The sequence below is a fragment of the Dasypus novemcinctus genome, chromosome 19 (assembly GCF_030445035.2).
Source record: "Dasypus novemcinctus isolate mDasNov1 chromosome 19, mDasNov1.1.hap2, whole genome shotgun sequence".
NCBI lineage: Eukaryota > Metazoa > Chordata > Mammalia > Cingulata > Dasypodidae > Dasypus > Dasypus novemcinctus.
This window is the reverse complement of record NC_080691.1, coordinates 18,102,844-18,130,596: the sequence shown is the minus strand read 5'-3', so window position 1 is coordinate 18,130,596 and position 27,753 is coordinate 18,102,844. Positions and strand designations below refer to the sequence as shown.

Here is a 27,753-nt window from a genome sequence, read left to right as displayed (position 1 = left end):
GTGCACACCATCGCTCCCAATTAGAAGAGTGCTCTTGACATCTAGGAGCTGGCGGGGCCTGTGGAACCAAGCAGGAAAAACCCGGGTACCATCTGGGTTCAAAAAGGCAGCGCTCCCTGCCCTGCCCTTGGAAGCCTGGGACCACCAGCCTGGAGGGGGGCTGCCTGGCCGCTGGGGCTGCTGGCCTGGAGAAAGGGCGGGAACGGGGGCGGGAAGCGGTGACAGCAGGCCCGATAGGCTGCTCTCCGGCAACACGGACCCAGGCTCGGAGGGTGGCCCCCGGGGACCCCTCGGTCAGGTGGGCACCGGGCCCCGCCCCTCGGGCAGGCGGGGGTGGTGGTCAGGCCCGGGGGCAGTCGTTGCCCGGCGGCTCCTGGGGGCCGGGGGTGTTGTCTCCGGCGGGCTCGAGCCCCAGCATCTGCCGCTGCACCAGCTTGGCGTAGAGGCCGCCCTGGGCCAGCAGCTGCTGGTGCGTGCCCTGCTGCACCACGCGGCCCTTGTCCAGCACCACGATGCGGTGTGCGCGCTCCACGGTGCTCAGCCGGTGCGCGATGACCAGCACCGTGTGCCTCCGCAGGTCGCCGTGGATGGCCTGCTGGATCTGCGCAGACAGGGCCTGCTCACGCCCCTGCCATCCTCGAGCCCCGGCGCCACCCCTCCCCGCCGTAAAATGGGGGCTCCCACGGGGTCTGCCTCCCCGGCTAGCGTGAGGGTCCCGGGGGACTAGCGGGTGGCCGGGCTGACTCCAGAAAGCACTTGGTGGTAACGGGGGACCCCTCACCTGCTCCTCCAGCCTCTCGCCCCCGTTAAAGATAGCGCCACACGCCCAAAAGCTCGGGCCACCCAAACCAGGCTCACCCCCAATTCCTCGCCTTCCCTTGGCCCATCCCCAGGGCGTTGGCAAAGCCGTGGTTTCCTCCTCCAAGCTTCCCTGCACCCACTCTGGGCTCTCCACCTCCACCACTGTGCCACCTGGACACCCCCTTGCCCACTCCCCACATGGACTTAAGAATTCTCAGCCATTCTCATTGAAGCCTGTCCCAAACCTCCAGCCGCTTCTTATCCCACTTAGGACAAAGTCCAAACTCCTCCCCAGGGGCTGAGGAGCCTGTGTCCTCCCCTGACCGTCCTCGCCCCCGCCCGCCAGCCGCACTGACCACTGCTCTGCTTTGAACCTGCCGGGCCCCTCCCCAATGCACCCTTCACCCAGCCCTTCCCACCCTGGTTCTCAGGGAGGCCCCCAGCTCTCTCCTGTCTCTGTAGCAGTGGCCCCGAGCTGAACTCATCCTTGTTTCCCGCTAGCGTGGAAACACCACGGGCTGGGGGTCTCGGTCTCGTCTGCCCGCTGCGGTAACCCCAGCACCTGGAACGGGGCTCGGTAGATATAGGACTCATGAGTGAGTCAATCCCGGACACAGGGCGCTGGCCAGCCACCTACAAATACGTCGCCGGGCCCGATTTAGCAACAAGCGCCAGGTTCAGAGAAGGGAAGAGACTTGCTGGACGCCATGCAGGTCGAAGCTGCAGGGCAGATCTTCTGACCCGAGGCCCCCAACTCGAACGCCCTTCTTTCCCCGTATCACATGGAGTCTGCTCTGCCGAGGGCCGGAGGCTGGCCTGGAGGACGGGCCCTGGGCCTCCTTTCCCCTGCCTTCCTGCCCTCAGCCCCAGGAGTCACCCGTCCAGGAAGCTCCTGGTCTGGGGGAGCCCCTTTGGCCGTCCCTAAGCCCGTCCGGCACCCGTCTGCTGGTGAGGGGCACCGGCCACCTGCACGTGAGGCTCCACAACTCACCAGGTACTCGCTCTCCGCGTCCAGTGCGCTGGTGGCTTCATCCAGGACGAGGACGGGCGGGTTTCGCACCAGAGCCCGGGCCATCGCCACCCGCTGCTTCTGGCCACCAGACAGCTGGGCCCCCTTCTCCCCCGTCTCTGCATGGTGGAGGCAGAGGGGCGAGGTCAGCAGGAGAGGCAGGCCGGGGCGGCCCGCGGGGAGCGCCAGGCGCCCCTTCCTTCCTCCACCTTGGGGGCTGGCTCGCCAGGCATTCGGTCAGGGAGGGTAGCGCGCCAGGAAAGGTGCCGTTCAAAGGGCCACGGTACACAAGAGGTGGTACAGCCACGAAACGGGATGTTACTCCACCATAGAAAGGCACGTGGCACTGATACAGGCCAGAAGGTGGATGACCCTGGAAAACGTGACGCTGAGTGAAAGAAGCCGGTGGATAAATCCACTTTCATGAAATGACTGGAAAAAGCAAACTCAGAGAGACACAAGTAGGTTAGAGGAACCAGGGGCTGGAGGGAGGGGGATGGGGGTTAAAGCTTAATGGAGCCAGTTTCTGTTTGGAGCCATGATAAAGTTTTTACAACGGCTGGTGTTGATGATGTAATTAAGGCCACTGAATTGAACACTAAAAATGGTTTAAATGGTATAAGTTTTGTGTTTTATACAGGCAACCCAATAAAACTAGAAGGGAGGGGCACTGGCTGGAACTAACAAGTTTAACTTTTGTTGGTAAGTTAACAGGTTTAACTCTCCCCGTCCCTAAGAGTCAGGCAAGCTAAGACAGCACCCAAGATGCCATTTTTTTCACCCACTAATTTTGCAAAAAATCCAAACGTGTGATAATACACTTTGCAGGTGAAGCTGCAGGGAATCTCCTATGTTCCTGGGCCAGTGCAATTGGGACAGTACCTATGGCTTGCGATGCTTAACCCTGTACGTTCACCAGTGTGTGCAAAGCACGTGTTAAAAGTACCATGCAGGGAAGCAGACTTGGCCCAGTGGTTAGGGTGTCTGCCTACCACATGGGAGGTCCACGGTTCAAACCCCGGTCCTCCTTGACCCGTGTGGAGCTAGCCCATGCGCAGTGCTGATGCACACAGGGAGTGCCATGCCATGCAGGGGTGTCCCCTGTGTAGGGGAGCCCCACGTGCAAGGAGTGTGCCCCGTAAGGAGAGCCGCCCAGAGCGAAAAAAGTGCAGCCTGCCCAAGAATGGCACCACACAACAGAGAACTGACACAAGAAGATGATGCAACAAAAAGACACACAGATGCCCAGTGCCACTGATAAGGATAGAAGCGATCACAGAAGAACACACAGCGAATGAACACAGAGAGCAGACAACTGGGGGGGGGCGGTTAGGAAGGAATGGGAGGGAAATAAATAAAAAATAAATCTTAAAAAAAAGTATAATGCCACACCCTTGGCCCTGGCAGACCAACCTCTTTTTCCTACAGCTTGACGTTCTTGCACTCAAACTGACGTAAGTACAGGTTGTGTATGACTCACAGCGCCCTTACAGCAAAATTTATAAACAATTCAAATGCCCATCTATAGAAAACTGAGCAAATGAGTTACTTATTAAGTCCGTTCTTCAAGAAGCCATACAGGGTAGCGTATATGGCTTTGCATTTTCTCCCCCACCCTTTCAGGTCTTTCCCACACTCCAAATAGGAGCGGAATCCCTAAAGAGTTAAAACCGCAAGCCCCCCTGACAGGTGACTGGTCAACAGATCCTGCACTAGGAGGCTAACCTGTTTTTCCAGAAGCCTGCCCTGGCGTGGTGGCATCTGCCTTCCCCAAACTGCCTAATCACCCCTGTATCAACAAGCCTCTCCTGCCTGGCAGAAAACATTTGTTCCTTTAGGATCTGTTCTCTGTAATGATTGCCCTTTTGGTTCTTGAGCAATTCATCACATTCCTTGGAAAGCATCCTCCCCCCCACTGACATAGACACACCCATAAAAGACCCCCTCCTCTGGAGGGGAATATGGATGTCATGCCTGGGAAGCGCTGCTGAGGACGGGGACCCCACGGAAGCCCCCAAGGAAATGCTCACGCCTGGCCAAGACGGACTTGCCCGAGTCTCTCTGGTCTGACCTTTCCACCTAGCTCGGCGGGCAGCTGTCACTTTTGCACAGCTCCTTGCCACACTCGGAACATACCCTGAGCCCTTGGCAGCTGTGAAATAGAGAAGGAGGATGCTTTCCAGGTGCCCACACGGCAAGACCAGCAAACAGGGAAAGAAGAAAGCCAGGTGCAGAACAGCGGTAGCAGGTGCTGCTCTTCCGCATGTAAAGGGAGTGGGGGTAATATATATATATATATTCATTTTTGCATAAAGAAACTCCAAAGGACACAAACGACACTAACGAGAGAAGTTTTGGTGATGGCAGGAGGGAAGTGGAAATAGATTCAAGGATGGAATAAAACTTTTCATTGTACATCTTTTTATAAGAGACATTAAAAAATTTTTTTGGACATGTGACTCTCCCCTTTGCAAGAACTACATTTCAAAATAAGGGAAGAAAGAGCAGCTGGCAGGTGGCAACGCTCGACAGAGAGGACAGCCCTTGGGGCCCAGTGGGGCGGACGCTGGGAGGCTGCGTACCTGTGTTGTAGCCGTCCTGCAGCTCCATGATGAAGCTGTGGGCGTTGGCCTTCTGCGCCGCCTCCACCACCGCCTCGAAGGGCACGGCGGGCAGGCCGTAGGAGATGTTGTCTGTGATGGAGCGGGCAAACAGCACGGGCTCCTGGCTCACCAGGGAGACCTGCGGGGGAGGGGGGGCACGAGAGCCGGCTGTGACTGGGAACCGCGCCACGGCCTCAGGGCTGGGACCTGGTCAGGCCCTGCAGAGGCCCCAGCTGCAGCGCTCAGCGGCCTCGCCTCTTGCCCAGCCGCAGAGCCCCGGCTGCAGCCCTGGCCGACCGACGGGGCCCCCACGTTTGCCACTCACGGCGAAACCAATTGCCGAGCCTCTGAGACGGAGCTCACTGTCTTCCCCCGTCCTGGGGGAAAAAGAGAGAGAGAGAGAGAATGTGGCTGGGTGAAGGCGGGTGCCCAGGACGAGCAGCACGAGGCCAGGGCAGGCCTGCAGGCCACAGGGCCCTTCCTGGTATCGCCCTCTCCCTCCCAAGAGAATAACGTCCAGGAGCTGTAGTCCGTGAGCCCCCAGGACAAAATAATTTAGGAATCTGACACACCAAAATGATACTTTAGGGAAGCGGATGTGGCTGAATGAGAGGTCCAGGGTTCAAACCCAGGGCCTCCTGACCTGTGTGGTGAGCTAGCCCATGCGCAGTGCTGATGCGTGTGAGGAGTGCCTTTTTTCACAAGGAGTGAAAAATGTGCACCCACCCAGGAGTGGCACCACACACACAGAGCGCTGACGCAGCAAGATGACGCAACAAAAAGAGACACAGATTCCCAGTGCTGCTTACAAGAATACAAGGGGACACAGAAGAACACACAGAATGGACAGAGAGCAGAACTGGGGGGCGGGAGGGCGGGGAGAGGGAGATGTAAGGCAAGAGAAATAAATAAAATATTTTTTAAAAAACAAAAACAAAATGATAGTTTAGAAGATATTGCAACACTGTAAATGGCGGGGGGCGGGGGGGGGGAAAGGGAAAAGCAAAAGATAAGAAATAACCTAGCTGTCCACAAATTGAGGATTGGTTAAATACTTACAATGCATCCATGAAATGAAACTGCAGATCAGTATATACACATAGCATGATTCTATTTTTTAAAAATATATTTTCAGGGGAATGGATGTGGCTCAGTGGCTGAGCACTGGCTTCCCACATGTGAGGTCCTGGGTTCCATCCCTGGCCCCTGGTACCTAAAATACATATATAAAAGTATTTATATCAATAGAATCATACTATTTATATATACTGATCTGCAATTTCATTTTGTGATTTATATAAAATAGAGATATAAAATATAAAAATATAGAAATTACATGGCTGTGCCTTTATATTTCTATTTATTTATAGAAAGATAGAAAATAGGTTGGAAAAGAGATTTACTAAATTGTTAGCACCAGCTACCTCCATGGGATACAATTCACAGGGCAAAGGAGAAAGGAACTTTCATTTCTTAATTCTAAAATTTGCCCCAAATTATGGGAAGAGGGTTGGATTGTGGTATTTTACTGTTTTGTGCTTATAGAACTTTTTACATTTTAAATTAAACAAAACAGGGTTATTCACAAAACAGGAAATCCAAATGGTCAAGAAATGTATGAAAAGGTTCTTAGTATCTTCAGTGATCAGGGAGATGTGAAAAACCACAACGAGCTACCTCTGCATACTCACCAGCAGGCAAAACTCAGGACTGCCTATTTTAAACCAAGGTGAGAATGAGGACCCATTGGGACCCTCGCCCGGGGCTCAGGGGAGTTAAATCAGTACAGCCACCTAAGAATCCGGTTGTGGCAGAAACTAGTGAAGTTAGGCCTGGGAAACGTCTACCACTGAGCTATTCTACTTTGCGGGACAGACCACGTGCACCAGGAAACAGGGCTAGAATTTCCACGTCAGTCTTGTTGGCAATGGCCACAAATGGGAAACAACCCAAACGTCTATCAACAGTAGAATGTGTAAATAGATTGTGATGCGTTGACACAGTGGAATCCCGCCCAGCAATGAGAACGAGTGAGCTACACCGGGGGTGTCAAGCTGGATGACACCCACAGACGACGTCGACTGGAAAACCCAAGAGACACTTGAAGCCGCAGCCAGAGGAGGTTCAAAACCAGGCAAAGCACAGCCCCGCCGCTGGGGATACACAACGAGAGGGCAGAACTAAAGAGACGCCAGGAGTGGCGATCATAAAAGTCATGGGGCCAAAGGACCAACACGGTATGACTCCACTTACACGAAATATCTAGAAGAGGCCAATTCTTAGAGACAGAAAGTAGATTAGAGTTTCCCAGGGGCTGTGCGGGTGGGAGGGAGTTAAAGCTTAACAGGTGCACAGCTTGGCTGGGGTGATGAGATACTTTGAAAATAGACAGAAATGATGGTTGTACAGCCTTGTGAATATATTGGACAACCCTGAACTGAATCCTTAAAAATGGCTAAAATGTCACACTTTGTATCTATATAAAACCACAATAAAATTTGTTTTTAAAAGTCAGGTAGAATGATGCCTCTGGGGGGGAGAGAAAGGGCATCTGGAGGCTTTGAGAGTGCCAGAATGTTCTATTTCTTGACCTGGGGTGGGGGGTCCACCTTATGTAGTGTGCTTCTCTGCTTCTGCGTCCTCTCACAAGAGACTGTTGGATGAGGAGGCGGGGGCGGGGGCAGCCGTGCACCTACCGCTCTGTGCAGGTACTTGTGGTCGTACACGCCGACCGGCTTCCCGTCCAGCAGCACGCGGCCGCCCTCCAGGGGGTAGAAGTTCTCCAGGATGTTGACGCAGGAGCTCTTCCCACTGCCCGAAGGCCCCACGAGGGCAGTCACCTTGCCTGGGCACAGGCTGAAGGAGACATTCTGCAAGGCACACGTAGGCACTGTGGGGTCACTGGCTCAGCTCCCCGGGCCTGGCTGTTCCAGCCTTGGACCCAGGAGGGGGCCCCTTCCAGCCCACCCCGCACCCCTTTGCCTTGATTGGGGACTCCCGGCCCCCAGCATGTCTCCTTCTCTGGCAGCACCTTCATACCTGCTGTCCCACTGCCTAAATCGCCCTTGCTGCAGAGAGCCACCTGGCTGATCTCAGCGCAAATGTCACCTCCTCTGAGAAGCGCTCCTTGACTACTTTCACCACCCCCCAGACTTCCCCTGGCACACGGCCCTGCTTTATCATCCTCCCAGCACCTATTACCTGGAATCACTCTGTTAATGATCGGTCTTCCCCAGCTAGAGCGCAAACTCCATGAGGGCAGGGATTTGTACTACAGGATGAGTGAAGGAGGCTTTTGGCAGCCCCGAGCTCCCCGCTCACCTGCAGGACTTGGGTGTGGGGCCGAGTGCGATAGGTGAAGGTCACGTTCTCAAAGTCCACCCGGCCCTCCAGGTGGTCGGGGGCCAAGTTCCCATCATGCACCATGGTGGGCTGCCGGTCAATGAACTCGAACACCTTCTCGGCGGCCCCCACCCCTTGCAGCAGTCTGCTGTAGACAGAGCCCATCGCCTGCGGGGAGGGGAGACAAGCATTCCTGTCCCACCGACCTCCCCACTCCTGGGGCCCAGCCCTGGAGCAGAGAGATGGGGGAGTTGGGGTGCAGAGGGAGCAAGGAGATGGCAGCAGTTCTGGGGGAGACGTGGGTGGCTGCTGGGGTGCCACCTGCTGGAGCAGGGGGTGCCACCTGCTGGAGGGGTTGATGGTGATAATGAAAACGACGAGGACAATAAAAACGAATAATGCGATTTGTGAGGACGTATGGGAAGCCCACACCCCGCAGCCGTTATCACCAGCCCTCTCCCCTGCTCAGCCAGGTGGGTGTCACCACCCCCAGTGGTCAATGAACCAGCCGCCGTCCTCCCCCGGCAGGAACGTGGCAGAACAGGAACTGAAACGCCGGAGCATTTTCTCATTTCAACTTAAAGTTGGGTCTTAATTTATACAACCCATAAATACAGTCTCCTTGTGTAAAAATGCAGCCAATGTACGAGTGAATAGTAATAATGGCTAATTTTATTGAGCACTTTCTATATGCTAGGTTCTATTATTATCTCCTTTCTTCTTCTGAAGAAACAGAAGCACAGAGAACTCAAGCAATTTGCTCCAGGGGACACAGCTCTGTCAAGCACACCTGGCTCTTAGAGGGCTGTGTCCTCATCAGTGAAATGTGGGGCCGCAGTGCTGTGCAGATGAAACGTTGTAATGTGTGCAAAGTCGTGTCAGAGTGCTGACCGCCTAGTAAACACTTGATGCACAGACGCTTTGATTCTTTTCCTTGGTATTGTGATACTAATATTCACATTATTATTATTTTATTTATCCCCCCCATTGTTTGCAGTTGCTGTCTGCTCTCTGTGTCCATTTGTTGTATGTTCTTCTGTGTCTGCTCGTATTCTCATTAGGCAGCTCTGGGAACCGATCCTGGGACCTTCTGGAGTGGGAGAGAGGTGATCATTCTCTTGTACCACCTCAGGTCCCTGATCTGCTGTGTCTCTTATTGTTTCTCCTTTGTGTCTCTTTTTGTTGCATCATCTTGCTGCACCAGCTCTCCACATGGTCCAGCACTCCTGCGCAGGGCAGCTTTCCTGCATGGAGTAGTACTCTGCATGGGCCAGCTCTCCACATGGGCCAGCTTGCCTTCACCAGCTGGCCCTGGGTATCAAACCCTGGACCTCCTATATGGTAGATGGGAGCCCAATTGCTTGAGCCACATCCGTTTCCCTCATCTTCTCTTCAGGAGGCACTAGGAACTGAACCGGGGACCTCCCATGTGGAAGAGAGGCGCTCAATCAGCTGAGCCAGCTCAGCTCCCTGGTTTGTTGTATCTCTCATTGTCTTTCTTCTTTGTATCTCTTTGTTGCATCATCTTGTTACATCAGCTTGCTATCCCTGCCTGCCATGCCAGCTTGCCCTCTCCAGGTGTCATCAGGAACCGAACCCGGGACCTCCCAGGTGGTAAGCGGAAGCCCAATCCCTTGAGCCACATCCACTTCCCTAGTCTCATTATCAATACCTAAATAAAAGTACTACACGGAAGTGCTCCTTTGTGCCCTGTTGCCCAGAGGTAACCACCTTCCCCGTGTGCTATATCTTTCTAGCCTTTTCTCTGTATATCTAACATAATATAATCCAAACATTTTTGAGATTTTAAAAAATATGCAGATGGGGTCAGAGTATAACCACTGATGAGGGATTTGCTTGTTTCCATTAATGGTGTGTTCCAGCCAGTTCCCACAGCTCCACCTCATTCTTCTGATGCTCTGGAATATGGAGGAAACATATTTATCCAATCCCTGATCAGCGGGTATTTAAGGAGGTATTAATTTTTCGCAATTATAAACAACATGGTGCTGGACCCCCCTGGATTTCTACATCTTTGCCCACTCGTGCGAGAATTCTCGTGCACGGGTTCCCAGAGGCAGGACTGCTGAGGCACGTGGGCCATCTCGGCTAACACAAACGGCCCCTGCAAGCGGGTGCCATGAGCACCCAAACACGTCCTGGGGCGTTACAGGGGTGCACAAAGGAGCGGCCTCCACCTGCCTGGAGGATTTGGTGGTGTAGGAGGGTCCAAGCCACAGAGGTAGCCTCTCTCCCAGCATCCCAGTGCCCTCACCCGCAGGGGCATGGCTGCGCTCGTGTTCCACACCGTGCCCTGGGATCCCCGGGTGCCCACAAGCTGCCAGCCCCACGGGGCACCCTGCCCGCTCGCTGCCCACCTGCATTTCCTGGGATGCCCTCGAAGGAAGCAGTTGCCCTGGGATCCTGCACCTCCGGGGGAAACGCAGCTGAGCTGGCACTGAAATCAATGCCTGCTTGGCCCCTCGTGCTGCTCTTTAAGGGGGTGGAGAGGAACCCAGGTCCTGTCTGGACCTACGGGCCGAGCTGCTTCACCTGCTGGGCCTCGGCTTCCTCCTCTGAGAAATGGGCATCTGAGCCGCACTTAACCCGCTCCTGGGGCTCCGCTGAGCATTTCCTGATTTTTGTTGCCACACTTTCCTCCCTTAGCGGAGTTGCTGTCCCCTGTCCGTGTTAGTATCATATTGGTATTATCAGGCTCCACCAACCTACTTTATTTATTTATTTATTATTATTATTTTTTTAATATTTCTTTCTTTCTCTCCCCTTCCCCCTGCAACCTTCCCTGGTTGTCTGTTCTCTGTGTCAATTTTGCTGCATCTTCTTCTTTGTCCACTTCTGTTGCTGTCAGCGGCACGGGAATCTGTGTTTCTTTTTGTTGCTTCAGCTCTCCGTGTGTGTTGCGCCATTCCTGGGCAGGCTGCACTTTCTTTCGCTCTGGGGGGCTCTCCTTACGGGGCGCACTCCTTGCGCCTGGGGCTCCCCTACGCAGGGGACACCCCTGCGTGGCAGGACAGTCCTTGCATGCATCAGCACTGCGCATGGGCCAGCTCCGCACGGGTCAAGGAGGCCCAGGGTTTGAACTGTGGACCTCCCATGTGGTAGATGGACGCCCTAACCACTGAGCCAAGTCCACTTCCCACCAACCTACTTTAAAAAGAAACGCCACGGGAAGTGGATGTGGCTCAATGGATAGAGCGTCCTCCTACCTTATAAGAAGTCCAGGGTTCAAGCCCAGGGCCTCCTGTCCCATATGGTGAGCTGGCCCACGCACAGTGCTGATGCACACAAGGAGTGCCATGCCATGCAGGGGTGTCCCCTGCGTAGGGGAGCACCACGCGCAAGAAGTGTGCCCCTTAAGGAGAGCTGCCCAGCACAAAAAATGTGCAGCCTGCCCAGGAGTGGTGCTGCACACACAGAGAGCTGACACAGCAAGATGATGCAATGGAAAGAAACACAGATTCCCGGTACCGCTGACAAGAATACAAGCCGACAAAGAACAGGCAGCGAATGGACACAGAGAGCAGACAACAGGGGTGAGGGGAGAAATAAATAAAAATAAATCTTAAAAAAAAAAAGAAACACCACATCCCTGGGGCCTCGTCCCTTCCTCCTCCCCCCATGCTCCTCCCTGCTCCCCAGGCAGGTGCTCTCACCTCCATACACTCTGCCAGGACAAACTTGTAGATGATGAAGGAGATGAGATTGCCGCTGGTCATCTGGTCCGAGATGACGAGGTGCCCCCCGTAGTAGAGAATGCTGCCCTGGACTATCACCAGTGTGAGCTGGAGAAGGGGAGGGGGCAGCATGGGTCACAGAGCACTGCTCAGACCCCCCCACCTGCAGGGAGAGGTGAGAGCAGCCCCGGGCTGGGCTCACACTCCCTGCCACAAACTGGAAGCCCCCTGCCAGGGGGTGTGGCCCACGGCCAGCTGGCACTCGGCCCGCCCCCACCTCCCTTTCCTTGCAAAGGCCCCCAGAGGGAGGGGCCAGAGGCTCTGGGCCCGGCCAGGGCACAAGGCTTTCTTTGTAAGGCCCTGCACACGCTTGGCCACCCCTGTCTCCTCTGCTAGGCCTGGTGGGACTGTTATCCTCCCCTCTGCTGGAAAGAACCCGGCTCAGAGAGGTGGAGCCCACCTCTAAGGCCCCCGCGAGCCAAGCAGGGCAGGGCACGTCCCCCACGTTAGGTTCCAGGAGGGAAGGGCTGTGTCTTGGGCGTCCCTAACTCCCTCAGGGGCCTGGCAGAGAGTTAGGGAAAAGGAGGGGAAACTGTGTGTCCCCCCCTGCCTGGCCCCAGGCGGTCAAGGGCCAGACCACAGGGGCCTCTGTGCAAGCTGCAAAGAGGCGGCCCCTCCCGGGGGCTCGCGGAGCTGCAGTTCAGCCTCCCCCTTGGCCGGGCACTTTGGAGGGGTTGGCTTGCCCTGGGGGTGCAAGATATTTCCAGTCCCCCAGTGCCCCTGCAGACCACCAGCTGCTCCCCGGAAACTTCACCCCCCACACACACCCCTGGCCCAATATTCCCTGTGATGCCCGCTTCCCAGGTGTGGCCAGCAAGACGGCAACCAGGTCCAAGAGCTCCCCGTTCCCCGGGGGGCTGCGACCCCCTCCGCTGCTCTAAAGGGCTGTGCGTGGTGTGTGGCGGTGGCCGACGAGCTAGCAGGTGCCTGCCGGGCCTCGGGGGCGGGGGGCGCGCCTGTTTCTCCTCTCCTTGGCAGGGCCGCGTCCCAGGCTGGGAAAAGGAAGCTTCTATTTCGCGCCCACACCCAGGAGAGAGAATGCCCTGGGAGCGCCCTCGCCGGCGCCCCGCATCCTTCTCCCGCATTGCTGGTCTCCGTAGACAAGCAGAAGGCTGGGGCCGGCTGAAGTCAGGGGCAGCCAGCTGTCACCGGCAGGCAGGACCCGGTCTTTGCGGCCCCTCCCCGCACGTCAGGCCCACGGGGCCAGGGAACGTACCCCGTTGCACCAAACGCAGTATGTGCAGGCCGCCGCCTCCTTCCTATTCAGCTTGTACACCTGCTGCAGCTTCCGGGCGTACACCTCGGCCTCCTCCTCCTCGTTGGCGAAGCTGCGCACAGTCTTCATGGCACTGATGGTCTCCTCGGCCGTGTTAGTGGCCCCGGCCAGCGCGCTCTGGACCTCTTTGGAGAGCCTCTACGGACGGGAGGGGAGGCAGGGGGAGACCCCGAAACAGGCAGTCTGACTAGCTGCCTGGACGCCGGGCCTCTCTGGACGGGCCAGCTGTCCGCGGGGAGTTCCAGGGACAAAGGGACACCACTCGGCGCCTCCTTCTTCCCCCCATCTCCCTCCGGCTTGACTTGACAGAGAACATGGGCCTTGGGGCATCGTGTCCAAGTTCTCGAGGGACGGGGGCCTGATCATCACGCCATCACCAGCACAACACGGCTATGGGCTTCTTGACAGTCCTTTCAGAAGAGGAGCCTCAACGCCTGATCCCAGGCGGCCCTGAGAGCAGGGGGGCCCTGGACAGGTTTTCAGGTGGTACACTCTGCAAGGCTTGCCAAACAGTAAGAGGGCACCATTTACATCAACATACACTAACGCACACGAGAGCCTGAGAGTTGGCAAAAAGATTCCGGCGCTCCCATCCAGGTTCTGGATGGTGGCAGGGGCCCTGGGCCGTGAAATCTGCCCACGTCATGTGCTTATAACCAGGGGTGTCTGGCTGTGAACGGGGCCAAGCATATGACCCAGCAGCCTGCTGCCCGCTGGAGTTGTGGCCACAGCCCTGGGGCTGAGCTGTCTGGGCTGTGCAGTGGCCTCCTGCGCCGATCCTCACCCCAGCTACAAGGGCAGCCTGAGAGGCTGGGACGCAGTCGAACGCGGGCAGTCCCATGACCTGCGCGTCACGCTCCGGCCGTCAGAAGCATGTGGTGTGCTCCAGCATCCTGGGAGGAGCCGAGCTGGGCCTGAGTCATGTCTGGCTGGGGACTGGGGGTGTGTGTGGCCGGTGGCCATGACTCAGACTAACACACGCAACGCCTGCAGGTACAGCGTGGAAAGCGGGGAGCGCCCTGGGGGTCTGCCAACTGAACCTGGGGGTGGGGACCCATGGGTGGGGCTGCAGTTTCCTGGCCCCTTCCCAGGGGCTGACGGGAAGGCAGGCAGGAAGGGTGGGGTGGGCAGGGAGGAAGAGAAACAGGGCTCCAGCGCCAGCTCGTCCTCGGTGAGGAAAGTTCTCTGGGTACCCATGGAGGAGGCTACACGGTGGGTGACGGGAAATGGATTCATTCCGGGACTGGTCGCAGGTCACAGGTTCTTCTAGCTCTGGGGACACTGTTTGACTTTGTAACCTCTGGAGGGATCACACGTCCTCAGTGGCTCGGGCGGGCGTGTGTCACTAGGGAAGGGGCTGCCCATCTGGGCCTGGTTTCCTTACAGCTCAGGGATCCCAAGCCACTTGGGAAGCAGGAGGGGGGGTGGCTGGAGGCACGGCAGGGCCCTAACTCGCGGTGGCCCGAGCCCACCCCCCACACAAATGCACAGCCTAAGAGAGAAATTGAACTTGGCCACTCAGCAGAAACCCAAGTCCTTGCCGTGCAGCCCCGTCACCTCCCCTCGCTCCCTGCGCCGGCCTCACTGGCCTCCTGGCAGTCCTCAGGCCTTTGCACTGGCCGTGCCCTCTGCTTGGGGGGCGCCTCCCCGAGACAGCCACCTCCTTCAGGTCTTAACTCAAATGTCACCTTCTCAGAAAGACCGCCGTGCACCTGCAACGCGCCCCCCGCCCTCCCAGCCCCTCTTCCCCCCTTCCTCTTCCTCCTCAGCCCACATCGCCTCTTCGCAGCCTCTATCTAGACTTCATCGCTATGATTTTTTTGCCGGCGCTCCCGCTAGACTGTAAGCCCCACGAGGACAGGCGCCTTGTCCTTTTGCCGATGCGGCCCAGCGCCTGCGCCACAGCGGGGGCTCGGCCAGTGCCTTGGGGCGACCGGGGGCGCGGCGGGGCGGGGCCTACCTTGTAGTACTTGCCGTAGATGTCGGACACCATCATGATAATGGGGAAGCCCATGAAAGTGACCAGCGACAGCTGCCACGAGAGGCTGAACATGAAGATCACCACAACCATGACCTTGACCGCGTTGCGCAGGAAGACGTTGATGTTCTGGGAGACCAGGTCGCTGACCATGGTGGTGTCCGAGGTGAGGCGGGAGATGAGGTCCCCTGGAACACAGATGGCCTGGCTCGGGCGGCGGCGCGGACAGGGCGCGCCGGGGGCTGCTGACACCCGCGTCGGAGGCACCCGGGCCTCCCCGCTCCTTCCGTGCCCCGGGGACGAGCCAGGTGTCCCCCGAGGACTCCCGCGAGCCCAGGCCTCCCCCGGTGTCCTGCTTAAGCTTCGTCCCTTGTACGGAGGGGGAGGCCGAGGCTTCTAAGAGGACGCCTGCCCCACGCCGTGGAGCCAGAATTCCAACCCCAGTCTGCTCCCCGTTGCTGGCGGAGGTGGCAACGCTCCTCTTGTCTCAGAGAAAGAAAACTCATGGCCACCGTTTACCAAGTGCCGAACACGGAGCTGCATGCTTCGCCACCCCCCGGGATGGCGTTCATCGTTCCCATTCCACAGATGCAAAAACAGAGGCCTGAGGAGGGTAAGTGGGTGTGCGGTGGAACCAGGCCCCGCCCCAGGCAGGGGTGGCAGAGCCTGGGCTGCTGCCCACCCCCCCACCATGGGAGCAGAACCTGACTGGCTCCAGGCTTGGACTGGCCCGGCCCTTGTGGCTCCCACGGGGCAGCAGGAGGGGGGCCTCGGGCCCTGCCACGGCCACGGTTCACGCCAGAACTCAGGGAGCCCCGGGGAGACCCAAGGCAGGGCCCGGGGGGAAGACAGGAACAGCCAGCAGGACCCAATACTTGACCACTCGGCGCGTGGCCAGCCCCCTCCCGGGCGGGGCTCCCACCCTGGCAGGGCCTACTCGCGGGTCCCCTAAGGCCCCGGGGGCGCCAACCTGTGCGGTTCTCGTCAAAGAAGCTCATCTCCTGGGATACCAGCGAGCGGAAGAGGCGGTTCCGAAGGCGAATGTTCAGTCTGGCAAATATGAGGGTAAAAATGCCGGCCCGAATACCTGCAGCAAATGAGCTAATTGCAGATAAGAGATGTTATAGGATGACATCCTTCCGGCACCCGCAGCCACACCTGGCTGCCCCCACCCCGGCCGGTGGACATGGGCCACGCCTGGGGCAGGGGCCTCGAGCCCACCCTCCAGGCTGGCGCCCTAGCCCCGGGTCCCCCACCTTCCCCAGCAGGAGGCCCTAAGGGGAGGGGATAGGGGAGTGGGGGGAGGGGACGGACATTTGCCAGCAGGAGGACATGGGGCCTAAGCCAGGGTGGGGGCTAATTGCCCTGGTGACAGGCGAGGGACAAGCCTGCTGGGAGCCACCGCGACCTCTCTCCCCCGGGGCGGGCCAGAGCCGCTACCTGCCGATGGCCAGCACGCACATGACCACGATGGCCGCGATGAACTGCTCCATGCTCTTCTCGAAGATGATGCCGTCGATGGCCCTGCCCGTGTAGTAGGGGAGGAAGGTCTCTCCTGTCGGGAACAGGGGGCCGGCTCAGGGGTAGCTCCGGGAGCCCCTGCACCACCCCCTTGGAGAACACGTTTCCCATGGAGGCCGGAGGTTGGGTGGGGGCCCCGTGCGGCTGAGGTCCCGCCTCGTGTCCGATGATAGGATGGCGGGGGACGCTGGGGCTGGCACTCTCAGGCCTGCTGCGACAATACGGGGCAGCGGGCGCGCAGGGCTTCCCGTGGGACCTCTCGCTCCCTCTGCACATGAGGCCCGAAGTGGACGAGAAAGTGAAGCTGAGGAGATGGGGTGACTGGCCCGGGCCACGGGGCCGTCAGAGGCCGGCTGGCAGCCTCCTCCTGGCTGGCGGAGCGCACAGTCCGAATTCTAGAACCGCGGGGCCAGACCAGGACTCACTCCCCGCCCCTGCTGGTGGGGCGCTGAGAGGTGGCAGGTGACGCCTGATCCACGCGTCTCACTGCAGCCTCACCGGTCCTGGGGAGGAGGCTGAGCAGGGACCAGCCCCCCACCTCGGGGGAGACTCAGCGAGGCCGAGCAGCGTGTGCAAGGCCGTGCAGCTGGTGAGGGAAGGACTGGACTCGAACCCACACCGGCTGCCTACGGAGGGCTCTTCCTTGTCCCCTCCCCCCGGCACCCCGGAATGCCAGCTCTCATCTCAGGGCAACGGCAGGCCTGGGAGGCGGCCACACTGGGCAGGGGCACCTGACCACCTGCTGCAGCTACGGCTGCCCCGCCGGGGCTCCTCCCCCAGGCACAGCCTGGCTGGGGCCAGGCTTACAGCAGGAGCTCGATAAAGGTCAGGGAAGGAACCCCGGGCTGGCCGGTCCACCCCTGCCCGCCTGCCCGAGAGCCAGGCTTTCCATGGGGTCTGGTGCCCTCTGCTGGCACCGGGCACCGGGAGCATGAGGCGGGGGGCTAGAGGGTCCTGGCCCCACTGTCGTCGGCCAGACGGCAGCCTCAGCCGCCGCCACTCGGTTCTGCCCTAGCTGAGGTTCTGCCTCGGTTTACCCACAGGGGAGAAAGGACACCCACGAGCTCTGCCAGCTCTTCCATGCCTGGCAAACGCCAGTGATAACAACAACCATGACTGTCATTTTGACCCTTCCCGGGCGCCAGGTGCTGTGCGAGCATATTATGTGACGCTTTTGTCCAATGTACGCAAGAACTGTCTGAAACTATCCAAGCTGCCAGCAAACCCTGTGAGCCCACCTGCAGCGTGTTACCGGGATCTGACCACTTTCACACCCCCACTGCTCCCACCCTGGTCCAAGCCCTCGTCTCGCCGGGACTATCCTACAGGTCACTCCCAGTTTTCCGGGCTTTGCATCTGCCTGGTCTCTGTGAGAAGATGGTGGGATCCTGCCAAATCTTTTTACTCCTTGGCTCCCATCTCATCCAGGGTAAAAGCCAAATCCTCGCGGCAGGCACAGCGCCCTGCCTGGATGGGACCCTGGTCGACCTGACTTCATCTCCGACTCTCCCCCCAGCCTCGCTCTGCTCCAGCCTCGCTGGCCTCTTTGCTGTTCCTTTAAAAGCCAGGCACCTTCCAGCCCCAGGACCTTTGCACTGGCTGTTTTTGCCATCTGGAATGCTCTTCCCCCAGATATCTGTTCCCTCAACTCCTTCAAGTCTAAATGCCACCCAATAATCCTATAGACTTGGTATTATTATTCTTCCCATTTTATAAAAGAGGAAACTGAGGCTCAGAGAAGTTACTTGCCTAATTTTATGCATTTGGCTTATTGTGAAAGCTATATTAAAATATCCCAATTTAATAGGAGATACTCCATGTTACAACTGTAACTTTTTTTCCTAATGGGTGGTTTTTCTTTTAGATTATAAGGGTAAAGAAAAACCTGGATCCACTGGAAGATTGTTGATTGAAAAATAATTGTTAATGTATAACTCTCACCCTACCCCTTCCCCTCCTCCCCCACAACCACCAGCCGGCCAAGCCAGATAAAAGGAAGCCACCTGGCTAGCCACCAATCCAAAACTTCTGCTTCTGCATGATAACCGCAAACTTCTGCTCCTGTATACGCCCGCTTATATGAACCTTATCAAGCCACGCCAGCTAAGCCTACCTGCCCTATAAAAAAAACTCGCCACAGCCTGAAAAGCGCGCGCTCTTCTCGTTACCTGAGAGTACCGCCCGGCAGGTTTTCCTCCAATAAAGCCTGTTTCCGACTATGGCCCAGAGAATTTTCTTACATTCAACAATCACAATGTCTAACTTCTTTCTAGCACTTACTTTTGCCAGGCACTGTGCTTCGTCTCATTAGTTCTCACCATAACCTGATGAAGCCCCCATTTCACAGGATGGGAAACTGAGGTTTGCTCAGGTTATGCAACTTGCCTAAAGTAATCTGTAACGTCAGGGACCGGAGCCCCAAGTCTGAGCCCTTCTCCTGACCTTGATCCTGCAGGCCGGCAAAATCCACGCGGCTGTATTTGAGGACGTCTGTGTTCCTGAAGCAAAACCCGCTGACAATGGGGGCGAGGAGGTGGGGGGGCGGGGTCGTGGGGCGACATCTGCCCAACGGGCAGGGTGGTCGCACATTCATTCAGTGGGCCCTGTGCTGGGTATTGGTGTCCTGGGTGAGTCAGACCCGCCCCTGCCTCTGTGGGGCTCACAGCTTGGTAGGGGAGGCAAGGGGTGGGTGCGTGACTTAGGGCCACAACTGGAAGGGCCCTCTGGGCTTCGAAGTATGAGTAGGAGAAACTGTCTGGTTTAAAGGAAAGAGGGGAGCTGACATGGCTCAAGTGGTTGAGTGCCTGCTTCCCACAAACTCGGGGAGGTCCCAGGTTTGGTCCCCAGTGCCTCCAAAAAACAAAAACACAAGCAACAAGCAAGCAAATGGAAAAAAAAACTCAGGGGAGCCAGTGTGGCTTGATGGTTGAGCACCAGCTTCCCACATAGGAGGTCCAGGGTTCAAACCCCGGTCCTGGTACCTAACTTAAAAAAAAAAAGGAAAGGGGTTCTTCTTTGAAGCCATGAAGTCAGACACCAAAGGGCGAATACTATATAGGTTCACTTGTATGAAATACCTAGAATAAGCAAAGCCATGTAGACAAAAGGGAGATTGGAGGCTGCCAGGGGTGAGAGTGGGGGTGGGGGGGCCTCACTGCAGAGTGGGTGCAGTTTCCACTCGGGCTGATGGCAAAGTTTCGGTAAGGGATGGTGGTGACGGCCGCACAACCTCAGGGGTGTGAGCAGCTCCACTGAATTGTATACTTGGAAGGTGTTAAAATGGGGAATGTTGTGGTGTATATACGATACCACCACAAATGTTTTTTTCTTTTCAAAGGGAATGATTAGAATGACCAACTTGGTTACGTGTGGTACTACGATAACTTTTTTTTTTTTTAAAGGAAAGGGGCCATCCCAACACTCACAGCTGCTACTCTTTCCCGGCCGGGCACCTGACTCACTCATCCTAACTCACGAACCTCACAGCCGCCCAGTGGGGTGGGTGCTGCCATTGTGCCCATTACACAGATGGGCAGACCAAGAATCAGAAGACAGGAACTTGCCTAAAATCACACAGCTGCTAAGGGGCTGGGACCAAGAAGGCAGGAGGTAAGTAAGAGGAGGAGGGGGGCTACAGAATCGGAGCCGACCCTGGGGTTCTCCCGTCCTCACTGGGAACATTCCACCTTTCCAACCACCCCTGGACCTGTCCCTGGGAGTTAAAAGCTTATAAACTCCTGACAGCCGATGGCCAACACTCTGACCACTTACCACATGTTCAGGTCTGTACCAGTCCATCTCCCATCTGATGCTATGTAAGCTTCACATGCTACAAAACGTCGATTCAAATGGTCCCCTCTCCACAGAAGAGGAAACTGAGGCTTGGAAACGTATGTAACTTGCCCTGGGTCACAGGGCTGGGTAAGGCGCAGGACCAGGATCTGTCCCCAGGCCTTGCTGATGCCAGAACCGGTGGAGCTGCAACCCTTCAACATCACACGCCCCCCTACCCCAATACTGCCGAGTGGGGCTTCCAAACTGGATGTCTTGACCAGACACACGCTAGCAAATACGTTGTACACCACAAGCCAGGACACACTTCACATATTACAGAGCCACAATGAAAGTGGTGAGAAAATACTTAACCTTACCATCCTCTGATGTTTTCTATCCCTTTCTAGTCTGTCTCCTTACAAAAAGTGCTTCTGACCCAGGGAGCCCACTTCCAGGAATTTCTCCTACAGACACATCTGTATTCATATGAAATACGTGTGAACAAAGTTATTCACTGTGAAAGAGAAAGACTGAAAATAACACAAGAGCCCATCATGACAAGACCAACCAAATAGTCCATGGTGGAGGCAGCTGCGTAAAAGAATGAGATACCGATCTGGGAAAATCTCTGAAAATATTAGGTGGAAAAAAAAAAGAGAAATAAAACAGCGTGCAGAGACTATATAACATATATTCTTATTTTCTTTTCAAGACGTAAGGAAACACTGGAAGGGGACACAAGAAATGAGTAAAAGTAGTTTCCTGCCCCCTTGGAAGTTTCCAGAACTCTTCCCTCGAGCTAGCCTTGTGCAGGGGGATCAGACATAACTGACGGAGATATAATTAAGTAGTGAAACTCATGATGTTTAGCTTTTCATATGAATTTGAATTTTTTTAAAATTGTGGCACATATATGATAAAATTTGCTATTTTAACCATTTTAAAGTAGACAATGCAGTGGCATTAATGACATTCACAATGCTGCACAAATATTTGCAAAATATTTTATACCCCAAGCAGAAACTCCGTCCCCACTAGCTGTCAATTAACCTCTAATCCACTTTCTGTCTCTGCGGATGTGCCTCCTCTAGATATTTCACGTGCGTGGGCTCGTACGATTTGGTGTCACGTTGTAGCACCGATCTGAACTCTGTTCCTTTCTGTGGCCGAATAATCTTCCCTTGAGAGCGACGTGGCTCAACTGATAGAAGTCTAGGGTTCAAACCCAGGGCCTCCTGACCTGTGTGGTGAGCTGGCCATGCGCAGTGCACCCCGCAGGGAGAGCTGCCCCGCATGAAAAAAGCACCCACCAGGAGTGATGCCACACACACGGAGAACTGACGCAGCAAGATGACACAACAAAAAAGATGCAGTTTCCCAGTGCAGCAGGATAATGCAAGTAGACGCAGAAGAACACACAGCGAATGGACGCAGCAGACAACAGGGGTGAAGGGGAGAGGAAAAAATAAAATAAAATCTTACCAAAAAAATCTTCCACTGAATGGCGTGGCCCCTTGATTTGACTTTTGAACCGTGTGGGTAAAATGTTGAGAATTTAAGAGGGCAAGGGCAGTGGTCACGTGCACTGAAACCGATTTCTTGGGTGCCTGCCAGGCCCCGCAGGGCCTCACTTACCTAGAGATGCCACAATAAGGAAGAGGGAGGCAACCACGAGAAAGGCCATGTCGGGCTTGGTGTAGGAGAGCAGCTTCCAAAGCGTGGCCCTCGACGTCTGCTCGGGCGGGGGCCGGTCATCCCCAGGGAAGCCCTCGGCCTCGCCGCCCGCCCCCGGCTCGAGGGCCTCGGTCTCCGACCGCACTGTGGACAGCAGCCACCAGAGCAGGAAGGAGGCGGCGAGCGAGAGGTACGTCCACGCGAAGAGGGCCCAGAACCAGGGGTCCCGGATCGGCTTGCGCACCTCGGAGAAGAGCAGAAGCTTCACCACGGCATAGATGCCCACGAAGAGGTACAGGAGGGTGATGACCGTCCACGAGGCCCGCAGCCGCCGGGGCCCCAGGGAGCTGTTCTTGGCCACGCTGATGGTGGCACCCAGGAGCAGGCAGCTACGGTACAGGCAGGTTGCCCAGAGGTCCAGCACCGAATCAAAGATGTTGAAGTGGCGGATGTCCTCCAGCAGGCTGCGGTCCAGATGGCTGAGGAGGTAGATGGCCGTGGTCACACCGACGTCCACGCTCATGAAGGCCAGGGTCGCCACAACCGCCTTCCACAGCCGCATCCTGCTGGCGGGGCGTGGGGGGCAGGTGGCGAGGAGCAGGCTCTAGCTCAGGGGGGCAAGGCCATCGTCTGTGGGGCCCAGCCGGACCTGCAGGGGCGAGAGCACGTGTCGGGGTCTGCTACTTGCCCGCTGTGTGACTTTGAGCGAGTCACCGGGCTTCTCTGCAACAGTGATGACCACAGTGACCTCCTGGGGAGGTTGTGAGGGTTCGATTCATTCAAGAAATATTCATTGAGGGAAGCGGATTTGGCTCAACTATAGAGCGTCCGCCTACCACATGGGAGGTCCAGGGTTCAAACCCAGGGCCTCCTGACCCGTGTGGTGAGCTGGCTCATGCGCAGTGCTGATGCGCACAAGGAGTGCCCTGCCACGCAGGGGTGTCCCCCATGTAGGGGAGCCCCACATGCAAGGAATGCACCCCGTAAGGAGAGCCACCCTGAGCGAAAAATGTGCAGCCTGCCCAGGAGAGGTGTGGCACACACATGGAGAGCTGACACAGCAAGATGACGCAACAAAAAGAGACACAGATTCTCGGTGCCGCCGACAAGAATGCAAGTGGACATAGAAGAACACACAGAGAACGGACACAGAGAGCAGACAAGGAGGTGGGGGAGGGGAGAGAAATAAATTTAAAAAAATAAGTTTTTTAAAAAAAACCAGTAAATATTTATTGAGCGCCCACAGCGGCTGAGACTCTGTTCTTTGTGTTGAGGATTTAACGATGACCAAAACTCACAAAGATCCCTGCTCTGGTGGAGCTGACATTACTCATGAGAAGAGTGAACATGAGCGAGAAGTAAATGATCCAGTACGGCTAAGAGGTAAGTGCCAAGGAGAAAAGAATAGCGGCGTGAAGGGGTCAGGATGACAGAGGGTGAGTGCAGTTTTAAAGAGGGGGCCAGGGAGGACTTTGCTTTGAAAGTGACACTTGCGCAAGACCTGAAAGAGGTAAGAATGTCCACCCCGTGGCTTTCTGGGGGGAAGCATTTTGGACTGTTGGAGCAGAGCAGGCCAGAGCCCTGCAGCAGGGACATGCTGTCCGTGGTTGAGGGAGGCAAGGCGGCTCCATGAGGTCAGAGAGGAAGGGGGCCAGGTCTGGGGGAGCTGGCAGGTCAGGAGGGAGATAAGAGGAGAGCCCCAAAAATGCTCACTGACGTATACAAACCCCACCGCCTCTTCTGCTATTTCCCTGAACTTGCTCCCTCATTGAGAAAATGCTGGTGTGAGGTCCAAGAGGCAACGTACGTGCTGCTCTGGGCACCTCATGGCTGCTGCTGATCGTTAGCATCTGTACACAGTGCGCGTTCGATAAATGCTCATTTGCTTCCCTTCTCCCCAAACCAGCCCTTCCATCTCTGCAACCCCAAATAAAACATTACCCTCCTTAGACCAAGAGGGAATTTGAAGGGTATGGGAGTGGCCACAGGGTCCCCTGGGGATTGTCACACCTGCTTAGAAGCTCCCAGTAGGAAGCGGACTTGGCCCAATGGATAGGGCGTCCGCCTACCACATGGGAGGTCCGCGGTTCAAACCCCGGGCCTCCTTGACCTGTGTGGAGCTGGCCCATGCTCAGTGCTGATGTGTGCAAGGAGTGCCGTGCCATGCAGGGGTGTCCCCGCGCAGGGGAGCCCCACGTGCAAGGAGTGCGCCCCATAAGGAGAGCCACCCAGTGCGAAAGAAAGTGCAGCCTGCCCAGGAGTGGCGCCGTACACACGGAGAGCTGACACAACAAGATGATGCAACAAAAAGAAACACAGATTCCTGTGCCGCTGACAAGGATAGAAGCAGTCACAGAAGAACACACAGTAAATGGACACAGAGAGCAGACAACTGGTGGGGGAGGGGGGGAGAGAAAAATAAAAAATAAATCTTTAAAAAAAAAGAAGTTTCCAGAATCTTTCCCTCCAGCTCAGTCTTGCTTCTACTCTCAAGCCCCTAGGACCTTTTGATTTTCTGGGGCTTAAAGTCTGCTTCATCCAAAGCTCCCCTCTCCCCCCAACACACACAAGTTCTCTTAGAACTCACCACCAAGCCGCAGGGACAGTCCAGGAAGGGGGCCCGGGCACTGGGGGCCTGAGTTTGGTGGCCCAGGCAAGGCTGGGGCTGGGCTGGGTGTTCCCTGGGGTGCTGCCTCCAGGTCCGCCCTCTGCTGGGGCACCCTGCTCTCTAATATGGGCGGAGCACCCCTCCCTTCCACTTGCTGGTGCCAGAGCTCAGTGTGTGGGGGCTGTGAAGGGGGGAGGCCCTGAGACCCTCTCCCCACAGCTCTGGTGCCCAAACCAAGGGGGTGGACCTCACACTCAGGTGTGACTAACATATCACACAACCCTGGGGGGGGGGTTGGTTTCCACATTTCCATTGTACGATGAGGGAAACTGAGGCACAGAGACGTAAAATCACTCCCCCCCAGATGATTCTGCCAACAAGGGACCAAGTCAGGACTTGAACTAGGATCTGAAAGACCCCTGTGCCTGGACTGCCGGGCATACAGCAGGTGCCCAATACCTACAAGCAAACAGTTTTTGAAGACAGCACTTCCTGGGAGCAGAGCACTGTGCAAACGGTGAGTGTTCCTTTAAGGAAAAAAGAGTCCAGCTCACGGGGGCTCAGCCAAGTGGCAGATGAGGACAGCAACGCGCCAATGCTGCCCTGTGCCCGAGGCCGTCCCCAGGATTCACACCCACGGATCCTCACAAGAACCTACGAGGCAGCCTCTGTTAGCAGCCTCATTTTACAGTTGAGGAAACTGAGGCGCAGAGAAGGGCAGTGACTTGTCCTCCCCCCGGGATGCGAACCCAGGCCATCAAGTGCCAAAGCCTGGGCTCTAAGCCCCAAAGCCCTCCTACTTCAAAACCGCCTTCTTCAGGCAGGTGGGACCCCAAGGAGGCTGAGGAGAGGTGGGCGAGGGCGGACGGGGTGTGGCCACCCCAAGCCCGTGCCCTGCCTTCACCCCGGGTTCTCGGCAAACTCGGGTCTGTCCTGGGGAAGATGGTTCCCTGGTAGGCAGCTGCTCCTCGGGGGCCCAGGGCGTGGGGTCTGGGGCAGGGGGCCTTTGTGCCATCCCCAGCCCCGGCCCTCGGCCGCCAGGCCAGCTCCATCTGCTGCAATGCAGAGGCCTTGGGGAGCGGGTGAGTGGGTGAGCTCGAGTTGGAGCCCGGGAGGGAAACTCCTGGCCTGGTGCCGTCCGCGGGCCTCCTGCCAGCCACCCTCAGCAGCTGTCCACCTCTTGGTGGGTGCAAGAGATCCCTCAGGTTCCAAAGAGGGGCTGGTGCTCAGAAGTGGGACAGGAGGTCATGGGTCAGAGACCAGAAGGCTGCACTGAGGCTGGGCCCCGGGGCCTGGTCACTGGGGGACTTCCTTCCCCGACCCCCCACCCGGCCCCAGGGGAGGGTCCACCTCCCTTGCCAGCTGGCCTCCTGGCAGCGCCGACCGTTGAATCTCACCAGAATAAGTAAAATTGTGAACACCAGCATGACAGATTAGCTGAAGCCTGTTTTGCAGATGGGGAAACTGAGGCCCTGAGAGGGAGGGCGTGAGGCTTATCTAGGGTCACCGGGTGAGTGGGGGTTGCGTCCTCCTAGACCCGGCTGGGAACAGAACCCCACACAGGTCGGGTTACAGCCTGGATGGGGCACCTCTCAGCCATTTCTCAAGTTATTCAGAGAGGGAGTGCAAGTAGGACAGGGTCACAGGGCTGCCGGGGGACGTGTGTGGCCTGAGGGATAGGGACGAGTGGTGGCCAGAGGCCAGAGTGGTCTCAACCTAGGGCCCGATGGCGACTTGCCTTGACGCCAAATGCTAGCGAATGGCTCAGGCTGTCTCCCGGGCTTCCCTCCCCAGTGGGGGCGGGAGGGAGTTCTGGTGGGGGTACCTCCAACCGACAGCTGCTGAACGGGCAAGTCTGGACCCAAACGGGAGGTAAGAAACTTCTTCCAACCACAGCAGCTCCTGCTCCTGGGGCATCACTAAGTGCCGGGCAATGTGCTGAGTGCCCTGCGTGGCCCCTCTGGGTCACTTCTCGCCGCCACAGGGGAGGTCCTTGGGGTTCTCCTGCCTGTTTAATGATGGGGACACGAGGCTCAGGGAAGTTAAGGGACGTGCAGGGAATGGCTTAAGGTGAGATGGGACCCTGACACTTCCCTCTTTTGAGGGGCCCCAAGAAAGAGGTCCTGCATGACCTGAATGGCCCCAGTGACCTCAGTTCACCCCAACTTGGTGGGCTTTTTATCCCACAGTGTTCATCGCTCAGCCCCCCACATTCCTTTCAGTGCTCAGCAGACACTGGCTGGCTGAGGCCCCTCCTGAGTGGGACTGCACCCAGGGGTCTCTGCAGGTGGGGACTGGACCCGGCTGGGTTCACTTCAGCTCCAAGGTCACAGCCCCCTGCTGAGCCCACCACAGCCCCGCTGGGGGGCTTCCCCAGCCCTGGCGTGGCTCTGGGACTCGGGTCAGTCGTTGCAGGTGACTCTTGCTCCAGGCTGAGGAGAGAGGAACTGGGGATGAAGGGAGAGCCCTATCTGAAGTGGGGGATGGACACCCCCCACCCCGGGAGATGGGGCCCCTTGGAAAGCTTAACGCTCTCTTCACCATGGCCTTGGGAGGGTGCGCCCTGTTTAAGCTGAGGCCCGGAGATAAGGCTTTAGAGGGGGGCCCTGGGAACCCAGAGGCCTAAGTGCCAGGTGGCTGCACCATTAGCCCATCCGCCGGCCGGGAAGACGGAGGGGCGCCCGGGCTGTCGCCGCGGAGGGGGCCGAGGGCAGGCCCGGCGGCACGGGCGGGGAGCCGGGGCAGACCCGCCGGCGCGACCCCGCGGGGAGGACAGCCCTCCCTCAAGCCGCCCCATCATCGGCCCAGGCGGGCCGCAGCGCCCGAGGGGTTAAAAACACGCACCGCCGGCGCTGCGGGCACAAGGATGCTGCGGAGAAGGGCCGGGGCCCGGGCTGCGGCGCCCGGGGTCCGCGGGTAGGCGCGCGGGAGGGCTCCAGGGAGGCTCCCCGCTCCAGGGGAGATGCCGTCTCTCGCCCGGGCCGGGGTCCCCAGACGCCCCCCACCGCGTGCCCGGCTCGGTGCCGCAGCCTGGGAAGTGCGTGTGCCTGGGGTCCCCGGCGCCGCGTCCTTAGTTGTGACCTGGCACCAGGTGAGCCGTGGGAGGGGGCGCGGTGGGCTCGGAGGGTCGGGGGTTCAGGCTCGGCGCGGCTCGCGGGAGACGGCGCCCGGCGCGGCCCTGACGCGGCTCCCCCTCCCGCCCGGGCTGCGCCGCTGCAAGGTCGGAGCCGCGCGGGGCGGGCCCCGGGGCCAGCTGCCGGGGGGCGGGGCCTGCAGGCGGGGCGGGGCCTGCAGGCGGGGCGGGGCCTGCAGGAGGGGCGGGGCCTCCCGGGGCGAGGCCAGAGCCCTCCCGCTCCCGCCCTGCTGCTGCGTACACCGCATCCCCCCGCCTCTGCGCCTCACCTGCGGGGAG

General features: G+C 57.6%; 1 protein-coding gene and 1 long non-coding RNA gene across 3 annotated transcripts; one reads left to right on the top strand and one right to left on the bottom strand.

Moving 5' to 3' along the window:
- Window positions 1-14: 14 nt before the first annotated feature.
- LOC101440362 (ABC-type oligopeptide transporter ABCB9-like) lies at window positions 15-27,539 on the bottom strand. The gene is made up of 12 exons (XM_058281301.1): window positions 24,321-27,539; window positions 21,695-22,382; window positions 16,205-16,319; window positions 15,735-15,865; window positions 14,747-14,952; window positions 12,727-12,924; window positions 11,430-11,558; window positions 7,735-7,923; window positions 7,110-7,283; window positions 4,393-4,552; window positions 1,793-1,929; window positions 15-601 (listed from the first exon to the last, which is right to left on the bottom strand). The coding sequence occupies exons 2-12, from the start codon at window positions 22,293-22,295 to the stop codon at window positions 341-343; spliced, it is 2,301 nt and encodes a 766-aa protein (XP_058137284.1). The 5' UTR covers window positions 22,296-22,382; window positions 24,321-27,539; the 3' UTR covers window positions 15-340.
- On the top strand, window positions 13,604-18,506 carry LOC105746996 (uncharacterized). Of its 2 annotated transcripts, XR_011646481.1 has the most exons (4): window positions 13,917-13,998; window positions 14,766-14,930; window positions 15,256-15,829; window positions 16,140-18,506. It is a non-coding gene; the product is annotated as an uncharacterized lncRNA (long non-coding RNA). The 2 variants fall into 2 exon arrangements; XR_009181785.2 differs by lacking the exon at window positions 13,917-13,998 and adding an exon at window positions 13,604-13,779 and having other exon boundaries at window positions 15,256-18,506.
- Window positions 27,540-27,753: the final 214 nt, after the last annotated feature.